Source organism: Lepisma saccharinum, chromosome 9 (assembly GCF_977018435.1).
Source record: "Lepisma saccharinum chromosome 9, izLepSacc3.1, whole genome shotgun sequence".
Lineage (NCBI taxonomy): Eukaryota > Metazoa > Arthropoda > Insecta > Zygentoma > Lepismatidae > Lepisma > Lepisma saccharinum.
This window is the reverse complement of record NC_139237.1, coordinates 24,605,653-24,628,613: the sequence shown is the minus strand read 5'-3', so window position 1 is coordinate 24,628,613 and position 22,961 is coordinate 24,605,653. Positions and strand designations below refer to the sequence as shown.

The 22,961-nt window shown below is 35.0% G+C and overlaps 1 protein-coding gene across 1 annotated transcript in view; it reads right to left on the bottom strand.

The window, feature by feature from the left end:
- Positions 1 to 12,913: 12,913 nt before the first annotated feature.
- The window catches only part of LOC145992353 (uncharacterized protein F54H12.2-like), a 92,372-nt gene continuing 82,324 nt past the window's right edge, over positions 12,914 to 22,961 (bottom strand). Inside the window, exon 2 of the mRNA XM_083128733.1 lies at positions 12,914 to 13,020. Coding sequence (XP_082984859.1) covers positions 12,914 to 13,020 — 107 coding nt within the window. The remainder of the gene's footprint in view (positions 13,021 to 22,961) is intronic.

The window sequence follows — 22,961 nt, the reverse complement described above, 5'->3', positions numbered from 1 at the left end:
GGAACAAGGTTTCAAATCTCACAGACACAGAGCCTTGCTGATATTTCTACAACATGGAACTGTTATGGGCAGGAATTGTTAGATGCACTCAATATTCCTATCTATTATAAACACAGAGCTGTTATGGATATGGAGATGAAGAATTGAATAAATCTCTAACAAAGCTATGTTGCTGTACAAATCCCACACAGACACAGAGCTGAGCATGGAACTGTTATGGAATTGTTAGATGAGATTTGTTTGTGAAGAATGAAATAATTTTTAAATTTATATAATATCCCCATCTCTAACAGAGCTGTGCTTGCCTCACACAGACACAGAGCTGAGCATGGAACTGTTATGGAATTGTTAGATGAGATTTGTTTGTGAAGAGATGTTTCAATAATAATATAAATCTATACTCTAACAGAGCTGTGCTGTTTTGCTCTACATAGACACAGAGCTGAGCATGGAACTGTTATGGAATTACACAGAGATGTTATAGATATGGAATTGAATATTCTGTCTCTAACAGAGCTGTGTTGTTTTGATGTTATTAGGTACAAATCCCCACACAGACACAGAGCTGAGCTTGAGAAGAATGAAATAATTTCTAGATGTTTCAATACTCAATATCCCTATCTCTAACAGAGCTGTGCTTGCCTCACACAGAGCTGAGCATGGAACTGTTATGGAATTGTTAGATGAGATTTGTTTGTGAAGAATAAAATAATTTTTAAATTTATATAATAAACCTATCTCTAACAGAGCTGTGCTTGCCTCACACAGACACAGAGCTGAGCATGGAACTGTTATGGAATTGTTAGATGAGATTTGTTTGTGAAAAATGAAATAATTTTTGATATTTCCAGATACATCAAATCCAAATCTCTCGTTCCTGAATTTAAATTGAGATTCTCAAAATTGTAAAATGTATTGTGTGCTCCATGATGCTCACATAATTTGTGGAGTGGCATTTTATGCCCTATTTCTGGTGCATAGGGTCTAGCTCCTGATCTAGAAAATTACAAAATATGGCCTTGCAATCTAAATTATACAGGGCAATCACACAAATATTTCCATTCAATTTTGTTTGGAAATGTTGATGACTGTTCAGAACAAGTATAAGAGAAATATTTGATGCTATATTCTTTATAACATTTTGGGCATATTTTTGTGATAATTCTGCTTTTATCTGGATTACAATTCATTTGGTGCTTAACCCAATTGGGGATGGATATATTTTTATTGCATTGATTACAATATTTTTGATTCGGCATTTTTGTTGTTGTTTATTATATACAATTTCCTGGGGTCCAAATCAAAATTCTATGCTGGATAAAAAATATCAGCTGGGTTCAGCACTGTGCTTTGTATATTTTGTGTGTGTGTGTGTGTGTGTGTGTGTATGTGTATGTGTGTTAATATTTTTTGGCTTTGGTATTTATATAAAATTTCTTGGGGTCCAAATCAAAAACTCTATGCTTATCTTATGACAGGTTGTAAAGCCAATAGCCTACAAGTGGAAAAAAGAATAAATATTCATTCACACTGACCTAGCACAAATGCCTGCACGGACATGCATGTCTAGAATGGCAATAACCTTGTTATGTATTGATTTTTGTATAACAGGCTGGGACAGATATAAGCCTGACCCTAAATATGAGTGGATTACAACAAACAAGCTAGATGTAACAAATATCAGGCAAAATATTGTTCAACATACCAGAAATATGATATTAAAACAAACAGGCCTGTAAGTATGAGAAGCACTGTAACAACACATCTGTTCTTCTCAACCACTCTCACAATAGTGGCTGATGCAATTGTTTGCACGCAAAGCTTCATTACTTGGGAAGCAAAAATCAATACATAACACAGTGCCAGGTCATTGCCATTCTAGAGGGGCTCTGCATATAGATAAAAAAATTGAACCTGGTATCCAATTGAACTTAAACCTGAAGTAAATATGTGTGGGTAGGTATGGGTTTTTGCTTAATTTTAAGTGTAGCCAAAAAAATATCAATTTTTGACAAGTTTATGGACAAAAATCCGGTTGATGCAATTTTTTGTAAGTATGGGCAAATCTGCTTGAGGGGGGAGTTCATACTTTCCGAAGAGCATTTTTACAAAAATCTTGGATTAGACAGGGTTCCACACTTGATCAAAAAACTCTTATGGGCATGTTGAGCAAGTTTTAAGTGTAGGCAAATCTTCTTGAGGGGGGTTCATACTTTCTCAGGAAATATTTGAGGGCATTTTTACAAAAATCTTGGATTAGACAGGGTTCCACACTTGAGCAAAAAGCTCATATGGGCATGTTGAGCAAGTTTTAAGTGTAGGCAAATCTGCCTGAGGGGGGTTCATACTTTCTCGCACTGGTTATACAGTCAATACAACTACTGATAATCGTAACCAGTTTTTCGCTTTAAAAATAACCACAAATACACGTATCACTGTTTGTACATGTATAGAAAGGCTAGTTACACCGACGTATAGTTCGTCGTGCTTATTTGTATTACCACCTCACTGATTACAAGACATAAGGAAAAAATGTCGTCATGCACTGTTATATTAAATTATCCCTTCGTTGAAAACCAAATAAGCTTTTATGAACTAAAATAAACTTTTACTGGAAGGCGTATGTGCATATTATGTAACGGATATTGGTTGGCACTAAAATATAAAACTGCGACTGGCATGAAAATCAGAAAATCAAAATAACACTTAATTTTCTTCACTGCCTTTCTATATACACTGTCTTATAGCTTTGTAAAACACTGTCTGTTCTGATTGTAAACATCAGAAATAAAATTTCACACATAACAAGGAGTGTCATATATATAAAGTATTCTCTTCATGCTAACATAGCTAAAAAAAATGTGCAGAAAATGTTCTAAGTTAATAAGTTACATTTTGTTGAAAATAAATTAAATGCTTGGATTCTCCATGATAACAGTTTATAAATGAGCATATGCAAAAACATTGGAATAATAAAGAACATTTCCTTGAATATGTTCGAAATTGCTGTAAGAATGCTTTGCTTATATTTGCATGTTCATTTTGTAGTCCGTTATGTCAAATTCTTCTTAAAAAAAACACTATTTGTTGCTACCACTTGATAATTTGCACAACTGCTGCTTGTTGCTTCCTTGTGTTATGGTGCATGTTATGGTGCATTTTAAAAAACTGGCTAGCATGCATTAATTTCTTGTTGCTTCTTTGTGGCCATGCGAAGAAAACTGACTAGCACACATTGTACGGAACTGGACATGGGCTATGGAAAAATGTTATTTTCCATTGTGCATGGGAACCATCCGCATAAATACACATGGTATAGGCTTACATGTGCATGTGCGGGGAAACATGAAGCACAATTTGAACAACAACTCTGTGATTATTGTTTTAACCAAAACTGCTGCTGTGGAATGTCAGGTCTCTCTGCTTCTCTTCTTCCTTTGTGTTACTTGTCTTCTTAATTTTGTTTGGGGCAATGTAAAATGTGTAATAAATACCCGTTGAGCATGGGAGATAGGGAAAGAATGTCCCAACTGCAAACGATGTGGAGGGAAATTCTTTCTGGTTCCTTCACAAAAATGTGGTGGATAAATCTATAGTCTGTGGTCCACTGAACTGGGGAATTCATGGTCGAATTCTGTCTTTACTGGGAAAGGTGTAGTTCTCTTGTAGCAAAGCAAATATGGTGTTTGCATGCCTCCTTCAAGTTTTTGTTGAGACGAGTCTCTAAGCACGGTAGTTGACTGCAGCTGCGGAAATCCTTCGTAGGATTGATTGATTGATTGATTTAGTTTATTTTACTTCGCGTTTTGTGCCTCTTGGCTAATTTGCGAAGATGGGGATGAGTGATGAAATGATGAAATTGATGAATGGACATTCACAAACAACCAAGCCCGACCGGGATTCGAACCCGGGACCCTTGGCGTCGCAGCGCGATGTTCTAACCACTTTTTTATTACATTTTGCAATTTATTACATTACATTTGCAATTTACATTTCAACTCATTGGGCAAGTAAACATTTAAGTAAGAAAATTAGCATACAATGTATTTCTTTTACAGTCAGGTATTCTGTGGTATTCTTGATGGAGGTAATTTACAAATTGTATATTAAAATCTGGTTGCCGATATGTCGATAGGAAATAAGCATAATGTCCTAAGAGCCATTGTACAGTTTTACGTTTTGTTTTTGGTAATAGGCAAAAGCTGGATATAAAAGAATATCTACAGAGATGTTATACACTGATGTTTGACAAATAGTACTCTCAAGTTTCCTTATATGAAGCCATGATGTTTCTATTATTTGGCATTCACTCAGTCTATGGACTAAACTATCAGATACATTACATTTAGCACACATTGGCGTATTTATTAATTTAAGATCAGTCTCTCTCCAGTGATTAATTTTTGGTGGACAATTATATACCATGCTGATCGGATTCGTGATGTAAGATGGTGAGCCTGAATATTATTCCATATTTCTCTCCACTTCATTCTGGGATTTTGCTCAATAATTTTACATGTTGGTTGTTGTAATTTACATAGTCTGCAATATATTTCCGATGTTACTGGTATTGTTAATATCGGAGATTGTAATAGGGCATAACTAATATCCACTATTTTTGACTTAAAATACCATAAAGTGTCTACCAGTCTAGTAATATCAATAGGAGCCTCTAGTGAAATATAGTCCAAAGCGCTTCTCAAAACTTTACTTGTGAGGCTGAGTGGATGCTGAATCAATGTCTGCGTGTCAGCTTGAATACGTAAGGCCTGGCATTTGAGTTCTAAATTCAGAAGATTCATTCCTCCCTCGGCAAAAGGCAAACAAAGTAACACATGTTTCATCCTCAAAATCTGACCATTCCTAATAAACCAATTTACTGCACTCTTAAGTTTATTTATACCTAACTTCCGTAGTGGGAGGATTTTTGCCATGTACCATACCTTTGAAAGTGCATACATCTGTACAAAGTTAACCCTTGACTGTAAACTAAGGCTGCGAAATTTATTTGTTTGTAATATCTCTTTAACCCCAGTTAATACTCTATCATAATTTAATTGGATCATACTTTGAATATAGGACCGAACTGCACGACCCATGACTTTGAACACTGTTGGTTTCCGTAAGTTACAATTAAACCGCATGTGATCACTACTACCACACCATTCACAAGTCGGGATTTGACCATTATATACTACATGTGCCGTATATTGGCCTATTTTCACAAAGGAGGGATTGGCTTCTTAATTGCCATCAAAACCTGACGCACCCCATTGTACACTTTGTACCTAAATTTGTCACTCCAAGTTTCTGCATTCAATACATCGATTGTTCCATATTCACTCAGTTTTTCACGAATTTGTCGCTCTGACACTTCCAAAGGAAGATTAAACACTCGAACCGGCTTCACAATTCGATTCGCATCACTCAGTTTCACTTGTGTCACAGCTCCACTACTATAATAAAAATTCACTTCACCAGTATTTTCTTCTAATATTTTTCTCATTTTTCCAGGACGCACTAATTTCAAAAATACACATTTAATTGTCGTGGGAATTTGCATGGCTGCAATTTCATCCACACTCAGTTTGAATTTATCATGAATAAATTCGTGTACTTCCAAAGGACTCGGTTTCAAGGTTCCCGTTTCAAAACTGATTTGTATTTTCGCGATCCATTCTATACTTTACTTATGTCCAATTCTTCACTAGCACAGTTCAACAGCACACCCTCTCCCACACGTACGTACCGATATCGCGCTGAACTTTCACTTTTCCTCAAAGCACAGAGCTCGTACGTGACAACCTACCTGTTCCGCGCTAGGCGAGAGACTGACTCGGCCACAGGGTCGGGCGGAAATCCTTCGTAGAAAATGCCCATTATTGGTGTAGGCACTGCTCGTCCAAGTTATTTTGTATAGGCAGGTTAGGTTATTTAAAAGGAAAAAAAATGAAGAAAGAAAACTATTGGAAATGGGTGTGATTCATTCACGTAATACACACAAAACCAAATTCATTCCATTGCCTTTTCTTAAAATTACATTAAAAAAAATAAATTGCCTCATCAAAAATAAAATACTATTCTATATAAAATATGATTAAAATAAATTGTTACATATCGGCCATAATTATTAGAAAATAAATAATGAAATTTAATTAAAATACATAACCGTAATTAAATAAAATTAATAATGTCCATGATTGACGTGTTGCCTTGAATAAATATAAAAATTATAGGTTACTGCAATGATGCTCTGAATCTAACTGGTTAACAAGTTGACGGTGTTTATAAAAATAATAAACAATTGTTGCAGTTAACAATAAATTCCAAATGACAAAAACTCAACAGAGATGGGCAAGGGCGTTAAAACGAATTCATGAAATGAAATGCCCTTTCTAATAGATTGATTGAGTTGCTTTAAGGCCAGTTCAAGCGGAGTATACTGGGGAATAGTGAAATCAGATAAATTATTGGGAATATCAAGTGAAAATTGAACTTCCTTCATCTTTACTTGTTCAAAAGCTAAAATTCTAGTATGTAAAATTTGTTGATTTACAATAATCTGAGTAAGATCCTGTTAATTAAAAAATATAGATTGCTCTTCGCTAATCTGAATTGATCTATTGGTGTTCAAATTATTGTTTAAATTCTGAATGACAATAAATTGACCTCTGCCTGATATTAAAATACCAATACGTGTTAAAATAACTAACTAACTAACTCTCTAGCCTTCTTAAACCAGAAGGTTCATGGCTGCAGCAACACAGACCTTCCATCTGTCCTTATATTGAGCAAGATCTATATACTCTTTTCCATCCCTACCGATTTCTTTTAGATCCATCTCAACTTTGTCCTTCCATCTTCGTCTTGACCTTCCTACAGGTCTCTTACCATCAGGTTTCCCAACAAGAATCCTGTAAACTCCTCTTTCCTCTCCCATTCTTGCCACATGGCCTGCATACCTAATTTTTCTTGATATAATTATTCTAATAATATCTGGACATGAATACAAATTATGTAGTTCTAAATTATGTAACCTTCTCCACTCACCTGTCTCCTCATCTCTTTTAGGTCCAAAAATTTTCCTAAGGATCTTATTTTCAAATACTCTCAATTTATGTTCCTCTTTGAATAAGGGACCAAGTTTCACATCCATATAATACTACAGGCAAAATTACTGCCTTGTATATTTTAACTTTTAGTTTCTTAGATATTAAACGAGAAGACAAAAGTTTATGAAGAGAGATGTAACATGCATTTCCTGAATTAAGCCTACTTTTTATTTCCTCTTTAATATAATTTTCATTTGTTAATATTACTCATAAGTATTTGAATTTTGAAACTAGTTCAAACGAGTTGTTATCAATAATTAGATTTTGATTATTACCTAACACTTGGTTTCGGCCTGTAACCATATATTTAGTTTCCTCATTGTTAACTTCCAAACTTATCTGTATAGCAGTTTTGAAAAATATTTTAGCATTATTCTTAATTGTATTCACATCATCCCCCAGTAAGTCTACATCATCTGCATATGCTAACAATTGAGTCACACCATTCACTTTTAGTACTACCTTAGTTTCTTTAACCTTCCACACAGCATATTCTAAGGCAAAATTAAAGAGCAATGGAGATAATGCATCTCCTTGTTTCAACACATCATGAATTGTAAATTTGTCAGACATATTAATACCTACACGAATTTTACTTTCTGTTTCACTGTTGCATATTTTTATCATACTAACAAGCTTCTTAGGTATTCCAAACTCGACTAATATATTATATACATTATCTCTTTTGACCAAATCATATGCTTTTTTGAAATCAATGAATAGCTGATGGACATTTTGATTATGTTCCAACTTTTTCTGAAGTGTCTGTCTGATGTGCTAAATTTGATCTGTAGTTATCTGTTACGTTTAAATCCACATTGATAATCACTTATAATTTCATTAGCATATGGTGTTAGTCTTGTTAAAATAATGTTAGACAATATTTTGTATGTTGTTGAGAGTAGAGAAATTCCACGGTAATTATTGCAGTTAATTTTATCACCTTTTTTAAACACAGAACAATTATGGATCGTTGCCACTGTTGAGGGATTTCTTCTTTATTCCACATTAAACAAATTAATTTATGAATTTGACATATTAATGAATTTCCACCATATTTAATTAACTCAGATGGTATTATTTCAATGCCAGGTGCTTTCTTATTGTTTAGCCTTTTAATAGCATCTTTAACTTCAGTCAAGTTAGGTTCTGGAACTAAAGGTTCTGCTGTGTGTACTTCATTTACTTCTGATTTATCTCCTACATGGACATTTAAAAGGTCATTAAAGTAGTTCTTCCATCTATTTAGAATATCGGTTGGTTCAGCTAGAAAATCACCGTCTTTATCTTTCATCAAGTTTACTTTAGGTTGCCACCCCTTTCTAAAGTCATTTACACCTTTATATAAATCTCTGATATTTTTGTTTTATCTGTTTATTTCAATTTCGTTAATTTTGCTTTTCGAGGAATCTCTTTTTTTACTTCTAAACGTGCGGTTAACTTCAAGATTTATTCTATTATAATTGCTTAGATTTGTATCATCCGAGTTATTTAACCACCTAAGTCTATCCTGATTTCTAATTCGTATTAAGTTATAACATTCGTTATGAAACCACGGCTTACTGTTTCTTGGTTTATGGTATCCTATACTTTCTTTAACTGCTGACTCTATTGCATTACGTATGTGCTCCCAATTCTTATTTACGTTTGTCTCATTTACATTTTCATCATCACTTAAATCCTGCAAAACATCAAATCTATTGGACAGTTTAATTTGGTAATCTTTCTTAATTCTTTCATCAGTAAATTTCCTGTATCAAATTTTATAACTTTTAGATTTTGTTGCTTATGATTTATCATTGAGAGTCTTTCTCTTAATTTAGCAATTACTAAATAATTGTCACTGGCACAGTCAACACACTTCTAATAAACTGAAGAAAATTGATGTCAGTAATAGACTTCACCTCAAAATTACAAGAAACTGATCTATTACGTAAGAGTAAGTCTTCCAGACACTGTACATCTTTATCGATGTTAACTTCACTATGCGCGCAGAGGTAAAAAAGGATTTTAAGCTCGCGTGCGCTCTCAACAATATGTACTAATCTTGGACTTCCCATTAAAACGCATACTGTAAGTTAACTCTGGAATCCTAATGCGGGACCTAGAATTATTACGAAAATTACCTTATTTTACTGCTCTAAAAACGGGAGCAATGTCATTCATCTGTACTAAAGGTGTTTCAAGAAGCAAATGAAATAATCTACTAATGGGTTCATAATTGATCAAATATACTTTGGTCAAAGAGTAAAATAATCCCATGTCTGTCTTGTAAAGCGAATCTATAAAGTCGGGGTGATGCTGAATAAATGTACGGAGCCAATTAGGTGTTAAAATATGATAAGATAATTTTCCTGTAGCTATTTCCATAATTATAAAATTTAAACGCTCTCTCATCTCAGAGACGTACAAAGTAGTAGGAAAGTATATAATATAAACTCGATAAAGTATGAGCCCCCCTGAGGCAGATTTGGCTACACTTAAAACTAGCTCAACATGCCCATATGAGCTTTTTGCTCAAGTGTGGCACCCTGTTTAATCCAAGATTTTTGTAAAAATGCCTTCGGGAATTTCCCGTGAAAGTATGACCCCCTCAGATTGATTTGGCTACACTTACAAAAGCTACATCTGCCAGATTTTTGTCCATAAGCTTGTCAAAATTATGCCCCTTTTGATATTTTTTTGGATATACTTAAAATTAAGCCAAAAACCCACCCACACCCACCCACACCCACACACACACACACACACACCCCTCACCTACACACACACACACCCCTAACCTACAAACACACACACACACACACACACACACACACACACACACACACACACACATGTTTACTTCTGGTTTATTTCTATTACATCATGTTGTGCAACAAATTATTACCCAATATTATGCAACAAATTATGATGCAAGAGCTTTTGCATCATGTTGTGCAACAAATTATTACCCAATATTATGCAACAAATTTTGAAGCAAGAGCTTTCGCATTATGTTGTGCAACAAATTATTACCCAATATTATGCAACAAATTATGATGCAAAAGCTCTTGCATTACATATCAGTTAGTATTGTGAGAGTGGCTGAGGAGTACAGATGTGTTGTTGCATTGCTCCTCATACAGGTCTGTTATTTGACACATTTTGCTTGTTTGTTGTAATCCACTCATATTTAGAGTCAGGTTTATATCTGCCCCAGTTTGTTATACATGATACATGGTATTAGGTTATTGTTTTTCTAGGACATGCCTGTGTAGACATGCATTTGTGCTAGGGCAATGCTTCTGTACTTATTCTATTTTTGTGCATGTAGGCTATCATCTTTATACAACCTGTCATAGGTTTATTAAGTATAGAGTTTTGATTTGAACCCCAAGAAATTTTATATAAATACCAAAGCCAAAAATATTAACACACATACACACACATATACACACACTAAATATACAAAGCACACTGCTGAACCCAACTGATATTTTTTATTAAGCATAGAATTTTGATTTGAACCCCAAGAAATTTTATATAATAAACCAACAACAAAAATGCCAAATTAAAAATATTGTAATCAATGCAATAAGAATATATCCAGCCCCAATTGGGCTAGGTACCAAAAAAATTGTTATCCAGACAAATGCAGAATTCTCACAAATATATGCCCAAAATGCCATAGAAAATATAGCATGGAATATTTCACTTATAAACATATATATACTTGTTCTGCACAGTCATCAACATTGCCAAACAAAATTGATTGGAAATATTTGTGTGATTGCCCTGTATAACTTAGATTGCAAGGCCAAATTTTGTAATTTTTTAGACCAGGAGCTGGATCCAGTGCACCAGAAACAGGCCATAAGATGTTTATCCACTAATTATGTGAGCATCATGGAGCACACAATATACTTTACAATTTTAATCACAGAGGATGATGAATTATACAGTGTTGTTCCCTTATTGCCCAAGCTGTGCTGCAAGTGCAACAACAAAATTAAATCATGTCTATTACCCAGACATGACAAATTATGAGAAATACATGCACCCTATAAATCCCAAAGATGAGTGGGTTATCACAGACAAGCTGGATGGATCTCACATATGACTTGTGTATCAGGAGGGATCACCCACTGTGCTGTGCAGCAGGAACACATACAATGTGCAAAGCAATTTCTGTGGCCTGGAGGGCTATGCACAGAGCATTCACCCTGTAATGCAGAAACTGTTCAAAATTATTGATACAGATTTGGATGATACAATTGTTGTACATGGAGAAGTGATAGGGCCCAAGATCCAGAGCAACATATCTTACATACCTGATGGATCACAGGTTTATGTCTATGATATCTACAATGTAACAACAGGAATGTTTTTTAGGCCCTACATGAGAATTCTTGATATGTTGAGAGAGGCTGGGTTCGAGAATACAATTGAGGGCAGAATAGTGCATTTAACTGATGATTTCTGGGCAAACATAGAATCTGAGAAATCAATATTGTTTCCCCACCTGGATCAGATAGAGGGATTTGTGTTTTGTCACAACACAGATTCTCCTGAAATTTCAAACGGCAAATTCAAGAATAGCATATTCAAATACAAAACCCAGTGGTACAAGAACAGGACACTGTCTGGAACACCTGCAAAAATAACAAAGGAGCACTGCAGCAGGTTTTTGGGAAAATATGACATAGTACAGCACCTAAAGAATACAGATGAAATTGTTGGAAACAAGTTTGTAGAAGATCTGCTGTTAAAATCCCTAAGAGATTACATGGATGAGTGCAACATAGATTCAAGCCAGGTTGCAGCTTTGAACAGTTACATGAATACATTCTTCAAACTGCTTGCTGACAACAAGTGTCTTGTTAAGAATCAGGAGAAGAAAATTCTGAAGCAATGGACAATTGCTCAGATACAGAACCCATATGTTGATTAGTGCTTGTTTTTATGTTTCTAAAATTAAAAAAATCAGAACAATCATATACAAGAATATTAAGACACTCTGAACAGTTGTATGCAGGGTAAGAATATATAGGATACAGTAAAATATTTATTATAGAACAAGCAGCTGCTTAATATATTTTCTGAGTCAAAACCCTGCATGTCTTTAATCAATATGCACTTAAGCTAAAAGGCATAGGATCAATTTATTAATTGAAAAGTATTGATGTTCTCTAAATAGGATTGTATTCTCTCTGATATTTATGCATGTTGTCTTATATTCAAATATTGTTCAGTGCTTAAATGCCTGTACAGTTTTAAGCAGGCATATGCCTTACAGTTTTAAGCAGTCATATGCTTATACAAGTGTAAAATATAATATTAAAAAAATTATAAGAATATATAGAATTGTATGTGCCTAACATCTAAAAGATTCCCTATAGTTTCTGAAATAATCAAACAAAAATTATTTTTCAAAAATGTGTATAATAGCCTAGAATTCAAATCTCAAACCCACATGCATTAAATAGAATTATGTTTTTTTGAAAAAATTATAGAGGCATAAAACATAGAGAATTGTATACTCATAACATCTGAAAAGATTCCAGGTTTCTATCACCTATTCTGAGATAATCAAACAAAACATGTATAACAGCCAGGAGGGTTCAAATCTCAAACCCCCGTGCCTGTCACATCATTATTCAAATATATGAATAGAATTATGTTTTTTTGAAAAAATTATAGAGGCATAAAACACAGAGAATTGTATACTCATAACATCTGAAAAGATTCCAGGTTTCTATCACTTATAATTTCTGAGATAATCAAACAAAACATGTATAACAGCCAGGAGGGTTCAAATCTTAAACCCCGTACCTGTACAAGCATAAGTGCAACTGCACATACACAGGTACATATTCATAGGGATTCTTGCAATTGTACTCATCCACATCTGCTTCTGACCCATATCCTGTGAATACACAACAATTGTACAGGCTCAAGATTATATGTGCCAGAAGCTTTGCTTGTACAGGTACAAGCACAAGTGTCTGTACATATACAGGCACATTTTCATAGGGCTTCTCACAACTGCACAGGCTATACATTCTCTGTGGCCCTACAGTCTTGTGCATTATTCTGTTTAAGAGCTTCTCACAACTGTAAAGGCTATACAAATTCTCTGTGGCCCCACAGTTTTGTGCCTTGTTCTGTCTGGGATTCTCACAACTGTACAGGCTATACAAATTCTCAGTGGCCCTACAGTTTTGTTCCTTGTTCTGTCTGGGATTCTCACAAATCGTACAGGCTATACAAATTCTCTGTGGCCCTACAGTTTTGTGCCTTGTTCTGTCTGGGATTATTACAACTGTACAGGCTATACATTTTCTTTGGCCCTACAGTTTTGTGCCTTGTTCTATCTAAGAGCTTCTTACAACTGTACAGGATATATATTCTCTGTGGACCTACAGTTTTGTTCCTTGTTCTGTCTGGGATTATTACAACTGTACAGGCTATACATTTTCTGTGGCCCTACAGTTTTGTGTTTGTTCTATCTAAGAGCTTCTTACAAGTGTACAAGCTATACAAATTCTCTGTGGACCTACAGTTTTGTGCCTTGTTCTGTCTAAGGGATTCTTACAACTGTACGGGATATACATTCTCTGTGGCCCTACAGTTTTGTGCCTTGTTCTGTCTAAGGGATTCTTACAACTGTACAAGCTATACAAATTCTCTGTGGCCCTACACTTTTGTGCCTTGTTCTATCTAAGAGCTTTTCACAATTGTACAGGATATACATTCTCTGTGGCCCTACAGTTTTGTGCCTTGTTCTATCTAAAAGCTTCTTACAACTGTACAGGATATACATTCTCTGTGGCCCTACAGTTTTGTGCCTTGTTCTGTCTAAGGGATTGTTACAACTGTACAAGCTATACAAATTCTCTGTGGCCATACAGTTTTGTGCCTTGTTCTATCTAAGAGCTTCTCACAACTGTACAGGCTATACAAATTCTCTGTGGCCCCACAGTTTTGTGCCTTGTTCTGTCTGGGATTCTCACAACTGTACAGGCTATACAAATTCTCAGTGGCCCTACAGTTTTGTTCCTTGTTCTGTCTGGGATTCTCACAAATCATACAGGCTATACAAATTCTCTGTGGCCCTACAGTTTTGTGCCTTGTTCTGTCTGGGATTATTACAACTGTACAGGCTATACATTTTCTTTGGCCCTACAGTTTTGTGCCTTGTTCTATCTAAGAGCTTCTTACAACTGTACAGGATATATATTCTCTGTGGACCTACAGTTTTGTTCCTTGTTCTGTCTGGGATTATTACAACTGTACAGGCTATACATTTTCTGTGGCCCTACAGTTTTGTGTTTGTTCTATCTAAGAGCTTCTTACAAGTGTACAAGCTATACAAATTCTCTGTGGACCTACAGTTTTGTGCCTTGTTCTGTCTAAGGGATTCTTACAACTGTACGGGATATACATTCTCTGTGGCCCTACAGTTTTGTGCCTTGTTCTGTCTAAGGGATTCTTACAACTGTACAAGCTATACAAATTCTCTGTGGCCCTACACTTTTGTGCCTTGTTCTATCTAAGAGCTTCTCACAATTGTACAGGATATACATTCTCTGTGGCCCTACAGTTTTGTGCCTTGTTCTGTGCAAGAGCTTCTCATAATTGTACAAGATATACCTTCTCTGTGGCCCTACAGTTTTGTGCCTTAATTGATTCTGGGCCGCTTATACTTATGGGTGTGATCCAGCATAGGATACAGAACAACATACTTAAATTTTCAAAAGAATCAATAATTTTGTTTCTCTGATATCTCTGAAACTATTGATGCTAGAGACATGGGGCTTGGTGATTTCTCATATGCATGCCAAAATGCAACTTTTTGAAAACTACGAAAACAACGTTGAAACGTTTCGGAGATACAAAATCCTATGTTTCTTGAAAACATATAAGTACAGTAGTCATGTTTAAACTTGTACAAGCAATGAATGGACAGGCTGTAAGCCGTATCACTTGCATTTCCAGACATAACATATGTAAAAATTCAACATGCAATTCTTTAAAACTGGATTTGCAGCCTAAATATTGCATCTATCAAAAAAATTATAGAGACCTAAAACATAGAGAATCATGCACAGAATCCATCTGAAAAGATTCCAGGTCTCCAGCACTTGTAGTTTTTGAGAAATCACAAAATCAAAAAAATATCGATTTTTTTCAAAAAACTTCTAAACATAATACAGAGTTGAAATACACAACTCCCATGACTCTATCTTGAAAAATAGGCAAGTTATTCAGGATCTAGAGAACAACAAAAATTTTTGAAAAAATTATAGAGATCACAAAGTTGCATTTTAGCATGCACATGAAAAATCACCAAGCCCCATGTCTCTAGCATCAACAGTTTCAGAGATATCAAAGAAACAAATTATTGATTTTTTTTCAAAATTTGAGTATGTTGTTCAGTAAGGCACCACAAGTTGATATCTCCTTGCTGGAGTGGCCCAGAATGCATAGTTCTCAAAATACTGTTAATACTGCACTTTTCATAAAATTCTATTTATAGAACACACATAAATTGGACATTTGCAGCTTAAATATTGCATCTATCAAAAAAATTATAGAGACTTAAAACATAGAGAATCATGCACAGAATCCAACTGAAAAAATTCCAGGTCTCCAACACCTGTAGTTTTTGAGAAATCACAAAAATCACAAAATTATCGATTTTTTCACAAAACTTCTAAACAGCATATAGAGTTGAAATACACAACTCCCATGACTCTATCTTGAAAAATAGGCAAGTTATTCAGGATCTAGAGAACAACAAGATTTTTTTGAAAAATTGTAGAGATCAAAAAGTTGCATTTTGGCATGCATATGAGAAATCACCAAGCCCCATGTCTCTAGCATCAATAGTTTCAGAGATATCAGAGAAACAAAATTATTGATTCTTTTGAAAATTTAAGTATGTTGTTCTGTATCCTATGCTGGATCACACCCATAAGTATAAGCAGCCCAGAATCAATTAAGGCACAAAACTGTAGGGCGACAGAGAATGTATATCCTGTACAATTGTGAGAAGTTCTTAGACAGAACAAGGCACAAAACTGTAGGGCCACAGAGAATGTATATCCTGTACAATTATGAGAAGCTCTTAGACAGAACAAGGCACAAAACTGTAGGGCCACAGAGAATTTGTATGGCCTGTACAGTTGTGAGAAGCTCTTAGATAGAACAAGGCACAAAACTGTATGGCCACAGAGAATTTGTATAGCTTGTACAGTTGTAAGAATCCCTTAGACAGAACAAGGCACAAAACTGTAGGGCCACAGAGAATGTATATCCTGTACAGTTGAAAGAAGCTCTTAGATAGAACAAGGCACAAAACTGTAGGGCCAAAGAGATTGTATATCCTGTACAATTGTGAGAAGCTCTTAGATAGAACAAGGCACAAAACTGTAGGGCCACAGAGAATTTGTATAGCTTTTACAGTTGTAAGAATCCCTTAGACAGAACAAGGCACAAGACTGTAGGGCCACAGAGAATGTATAGCCTGTACAGTTGTAAGAATCCCTTAGACAGAACAAGGCACAAAACTGTAGGTCCACAGAGAATTTGTATATCTTGTACACTTGTAAGAAGCTCTTAGATAGAACAAGGCACAAAACTGTAGGGCCAAAGAAAATGTATAGCCTGTACAGTTGTAATAATCCCAGACAGAACAAGACACAAAAAAATTTCCTTTATTTCTATTTGGCCTTATCCTGATTAAATCCGAATGCAAGTCGGTTTCCCAAAAAAAATATTTAAAATAAATATATTTATTGTAAACGGGAAAATTTTACAAAATCAACTTAAAAAGAAAATCTTATCTTATTTTTCCTTTGTTAAATTTTTTGTCGTGATTAATCTTAAGTGCATAAATGCGACGGTTATGGCAAAATTTGTTCTATGTAAAAATGAAAGATCCCTAACATTGTTAATATGAAATCCCATCGTGAAAGACATATCCTGATGGCTATATCCTTAACTAAACTGGCCCCCTGAAAATTTTATGAGCGAACGCCACTGGGTCTGAAAAATATGCTTAGTCTAAAGTTTTCGTTGTCTTCTCCATGTTAATTCTTTGCTGTGCTGAAAAGTAATCGAAAGGCTACAGCGCGGAGAAAGAAATCCGTTGACAACAGGTATTCAAAACTCTTGCAAAGTTGCATTTTCGTGGTCGCTTGAATCAACTGAGCTGAGTTCTCTACAGCGACAGCGAGAAAGCTTGCTGGCTGGCTGCAAGTTTAGGGCGACTTCGTGTACCGTCGGAATAGCGGAAATGAAAAATCGTCGCATCGAGCAAAGGGCAAGAAAAAATTCTCCCGCTTGGAAGCTAAGAATTCGACAGGAGGAGGGAAGTAAGAAGGAAATGGAGCGCTAGAATTCGCTATGGCGCTGCGTGACGCGTTAATGTCGATAAAACTTTAAATTACTACGAACAAAGTTTAGTAAGAGATGCTAGAGTCAAAAGAATGTCAAGTACTTTGAAATGAGGTCGGAAGGAGGCGGGGTAAAGGAAAATTGTCGAACTGTCAGTACACGGCTGCAAAACTAGAACACTTCCGTGATCGCATAACAACGACGACTTGGAAAGGTGCAAGCAAAAGCAAAGGACCAATAAGCTTTACAAAAATACAATCGGACTTCAATAATGGATTCTAACTTAAAAATAATAATACGTAATGTATATTATAACATTTTTAGGCAAACGTGTAGCCATAAAAAAAAATCAGTAAATTGAGTAAAACTTGGAGCATTTTCGACTTTTATAGTTGGCTGACTTTCAAATCTTTAATTTTGCAAGTGGCTGTACACAGTGAAAACTAATCAATTCACTTTCAACTTTGCGGATGTTTTGATCAAAACTTGGACCATTGCTTACGGCAAACTTCTGAACTTTACTTTTGACAAATACAATATTTTTAGGCAAATCTAAAACTTCGTCTTTGATAGCTAAAATATGTCGGGACGGATCTTGAACTTCTTCTTTTCCACTTTGCTGAATAATACGGAACTGATGAAGGGGTGGAGATATTGGCGGGTGAATTACATTTAATAGTACCACTTCAACACTTCAACAAGTTACAAGTGATGTAACATCATCATAAAGCTGTTCCACAGGAAGTGGATCAATTTTAAGCTCACTTAAAGCAAATTCGTTGGTACGCTCATGGTCATAAGTAACAGATTTTTTGCGTTGACATTTACAGTGACAAATTACAAAAATTGAAAAGATACTAATAATAAACGTTGCTAGTAATAAACTTGTAATAATAATATGAGTATTTTCAAAGGATTTTTGCAGCAGATGGATAAAATTTGAAGCTTTTACGTATGGAAGAAATCCGTTTAACATAACTAAAATCCCAATGATTTTCATTTTGCTTAAGCAACAAAACAAACAGTTCTTCAAAACTAAAACGTATTTTTAGCCTGCCAAGTTTAAATTATTAGGTATTTTAGCTCAACTTATTTATTTCTAAATCTAGGCTCAATTTATCTTCTTAATTTATTTACCTGATGTAATATAATTATTTTTTAAATTTGTAGGCACTGTTTGAATTATCTTATATTAAAATTATTGCAAACTTATCTTATTTTATCTCAGGTGTTGTCTTTATTTTTAAATACTTTAGATTCAATCAAACCGCACTGAGGTACAAGGTAATGGGAAAATTAAAACTCATTTACTCCTGACTACCTGAAATTATTTAAAAATTATTATTTATGCGATATTTAAATGCATTTAAATACTAACATCACTAAAACTTGAAGAATCTATAATTCTCTCAACTTATTCTAAAATATGCTTAGCATTTTATTGTGGCAAAGTTTGAAACTAAAACCGTTGTAGTTTAACCACAACACTGGTCAACATGAAATTTGTTACAAGGAATGTGAATGGTGTTGTAAGGCAATTCGATGGTGCTGAATTCGAAAATGAAATCAGTTTTTTCCTATCGGGCTCAGTTTTCTTGTTACACACTAACCTGTACCTAATGCAATTCATGAAAATTCTGCCTATTGGGCTGTGGCTTAACCTATATTTACTCTACATATATTGTTGAATAACCGTCATTGTATGACCATAGAATGACCAGCATGTTCCTAAGGCCAGGGATCTTCCTGCAATTGCAACAAACCAAATCCTGAATAAGAGAGAGGCATGGCAACACTGTCGATGAGTCGTGCCGAACACGTAGAATCGCAGTGTTGTTTGTTGTCACGTGCGACTCAGCATTGTGAGTTCTGACAGAGTGGGAAGTGACTGCCTTTGATTAGGTTGTGATTCTAAGTTTCAGAAGTAGTGTGTAGTGTTAGTGCATAAGAACATGCCTCGTACCTGAGTAAATAGCTCCAATTCGTTTTGTTATATATGTGGAGAGTTGACATTTAAGTCACAAAAGCGACGAATTACCCTTCTTATAAAGAAGTGCTACGAACTTTATTTTGGGTGTAAAGTTGGGGACCAGGACAAAACATGCCCCCCCCCCACATATACTGTTTGACCTGTGTTACACTTCTGACAAGCTGGTTAAAATGGTCATGTCACATGTCGTTTGCTGTTCCCATGGTTTGGAGGGAACCATCAGATCAAACAACAACATGTTATTTCTGCCTGACCAAAATAGCTGGAATCACGTCGAAAACAAGGAACACTGTGCAGTACCCAAATTTACTATCAGCCATGAGACCTGTATGTCACAATGAAGAATTGCCGGTACCAAAGCCTCCTGAGAATGTGAGTGAAGATGATGGTCCGGACCAACACGGGGAAGAAAGTGCAAGAGGTGATGAAACTCTCGACCCAAAATTTAAAGTGTCCGGTTCATCAATGATCTTCCGCGGGATTTAAATTTGTCTAAGCAACAGTCTGAACTTTTAGAATCGCGACTGAAATGTTGGAATCTCCTCACTTTGCGATACGGAAGTGTGTTTTTTCGTGACCGCCATATAATTTTCTCAGAATATTTCTCCCACGAAGGAGACATGGTTTTTTGTATTGACATCTCATCCGTTATGGATTGTCTTGGCCATGAATACAGTTCACACGATTGGCGTCTTTTCATCGATTCCAGCAAAGTTAGTATGAAAGCTGTAATTCTCCTTAATGGATAAAATTCCCATCAGTACCAATTGCTCATGCTGTTAACATGAAGGAGACGTATGAGAACTTGAAACAGCTTCTGACAAATATCTAATATGAGAAATACAAATGGAATATATGCGGAGATATGAAGGTAATTGCATGGCATGCAGCTTGGGTACACAAAGCATTGCTGCTTCTTATGCGAGTGGGACAGCAGAGACAGAAAAAATCACTATTGTGGAAAAAATGGCCACGTCGTAGTGAATTAGTGCCTGGACAGAAGAATGTGGCGAACACTCCTCTTGTTGACCCCAAAAATTTGTATCTCCCTCCTCTGCACATAAAATTGGGACAAATTAAAAACTTTGTGAAAGCCATGGACAGAAATTCACGTGGATTCATATACTTGCAACAGAAATTCCCAAGAATCAGCGATGCCAAAATTAAAGAAGGAATATTTGTATGGCCTCAAATAAGGGAATTGATGAATGACGAGAATTTCATTCAACAATTAAGAGATGTTGAAAAAATGGCACGGTTGTCTTTTACAAGTTTATGTAAAAACTTTTTAGGCAACCATAAAGTATCACGATATTGTACATGGACTAATTAGATCATACCAACGTATAGGATGCAACATGTCTCTAAAATTACATTTCATAAATGATCACCTGGACTTCTTCCCAACTAATCTTGGTACCGTTAGTGACGAACACGGTGAACGGTTTCACCAAGACATTGCTCTAATGGAAAAGTGGTATCAAGGCAAATGGAGTGCCGCAATGCTGTCCGACTACTGCTGGGCCTTCCGAAGAGATGTTCTTGAGGAAAAGTTTCGTAGGAAATCGGGAAGGTAACATTTTTAGGTATGTTTATACACTTTCATGTTACTCATTTACTTCATTCCTTTGTATACTGACACAGATTTATTACGTTTGTAGCACTTTTGTGAAAGTGAGTCCTTTCGATCAATACATATAGAACATAGGCTGAGGTAGGAAAATAATAAAAAAACATCTTTACAGGAAATCTGAGCCCGATGGAGAGATTCTGAAATGAGATCTGCATTCAGGAGCTCAGCAACCGCTAGAAACAGCTAGAAACAGCTTGTTTTGTTCTTGTAACATTCACAAATATTTTTTTTGTAGACCAGTGTAATCATTCTGGGATGGCAGAATGGATTTCCAGGATTTTGGTAGCTATCCAATATCCGAAGGAAGATTCTTGTTATTGGGGCGCAATAAAATCTTGACGTCGACGTCTACATATTCATAAAAAATAAATATTCTCAATACCTGGCGCTTAAAATAAAAATTTGCTAATATAAATGTATACCTTCTTCTGAAGTGTAACAATAAATTTTTAGTGATGTACTTGCTGAGCCTACAGTACATTATTAAACAATAAGTCTGCTTTTAACCTTTAATATTAATAGTGCCATATTTATTATAAATGAATATTATATTACGCAAGTGGATTTAAAATATTAATCCTGTTTAACGTTAATAAACGCCGTAACTTGGAACAAAATTGCAATATTTATATTTTAAAATTTAAAACAATCTACATTTTAAAGTTTTTAACATTTGAAACTATAACGTGCAAAGGATAAATATTCAACTGTGAAACAAAACAATATATCGGAAAAAAATATAAATATATAATATAAAAAAAATCTCGTTAATATATGGGAAACGTCCACGCCACGTAAAGTGCTCTCCGAATTATCTTCTAGTTATCCATATTAAGTTGGCTTAGCCTAACTGTGCTTTAAGCATAAGTATATGTCTATATGTGTACGGACTCTTTCACGTCACTACTGCTTATCTGTGTACGGACATCTCATGTCACTACAGCCTATTTATAGATCTATAACTTCTAAACTAGAATTTATAATTAATCGGGTGGTTTATACCCTAGATCACGGTACGCCAAATTGTACAGCGTGTTGCGGAATATAATTAGCGTTTTATTTCTTTACATATTAACATGAATTTAAAATTGAGGGAATGTTTTCGTAAGTTAAAGTAAAATAAGGCAATTGACTATCTCGTATAAACTTGACTATCTCCTTCATCTAAGCTCCCTTCTAGAGGTGCTAGGAGACTAAAGTCATTAAGTGAGTGGTCCTCGGGGCCTTATTAGTTCCGAAAACTATACATGTATAAAAATGTAATATCCTCTTTGCAATAATATTAGTAGTTATAGTTCAAACATTCTAAGTCATTTACAAGTTACGGTCAGTTTTATACAAAATTTAAATTAAATATTTAAGGAATTTCAATTAATAATAATAACAAAAACAAAATATTGACTCAAACAAGCATACTCTGTGCTATGACTCGTTAAAAATGCACCATAGTGCCACTGAGTCAGAGTAAAAAAACTCTAATTTATTATCCTCATTCATAATATAACTTGAATATTCACTTTTAATCCACGTTTTTAATTAATTAATATGTTGAAGTTAAGCCTACTCACAATCTGAGCAAAATGCACAGGAACGTTAGATATATATAAAAAAATTGTTTAAAATTACTGTGGCGTACTTCATTATGTTATTCCTCATAAACAACGCTGTGATAATTTTCATATCCAAGATCATGTAAAAATGTTCCTACCTTTTACGTTCTAAAACCACTGTAAATGCAAGAAACCATCGAATATAAATGCCTTATTCTTCATCCTTATTGAAAATTATGGGAATGTAAAACTTTTTCAGATGGGAATTGTGTTATAACCAGGCAACTGGATTC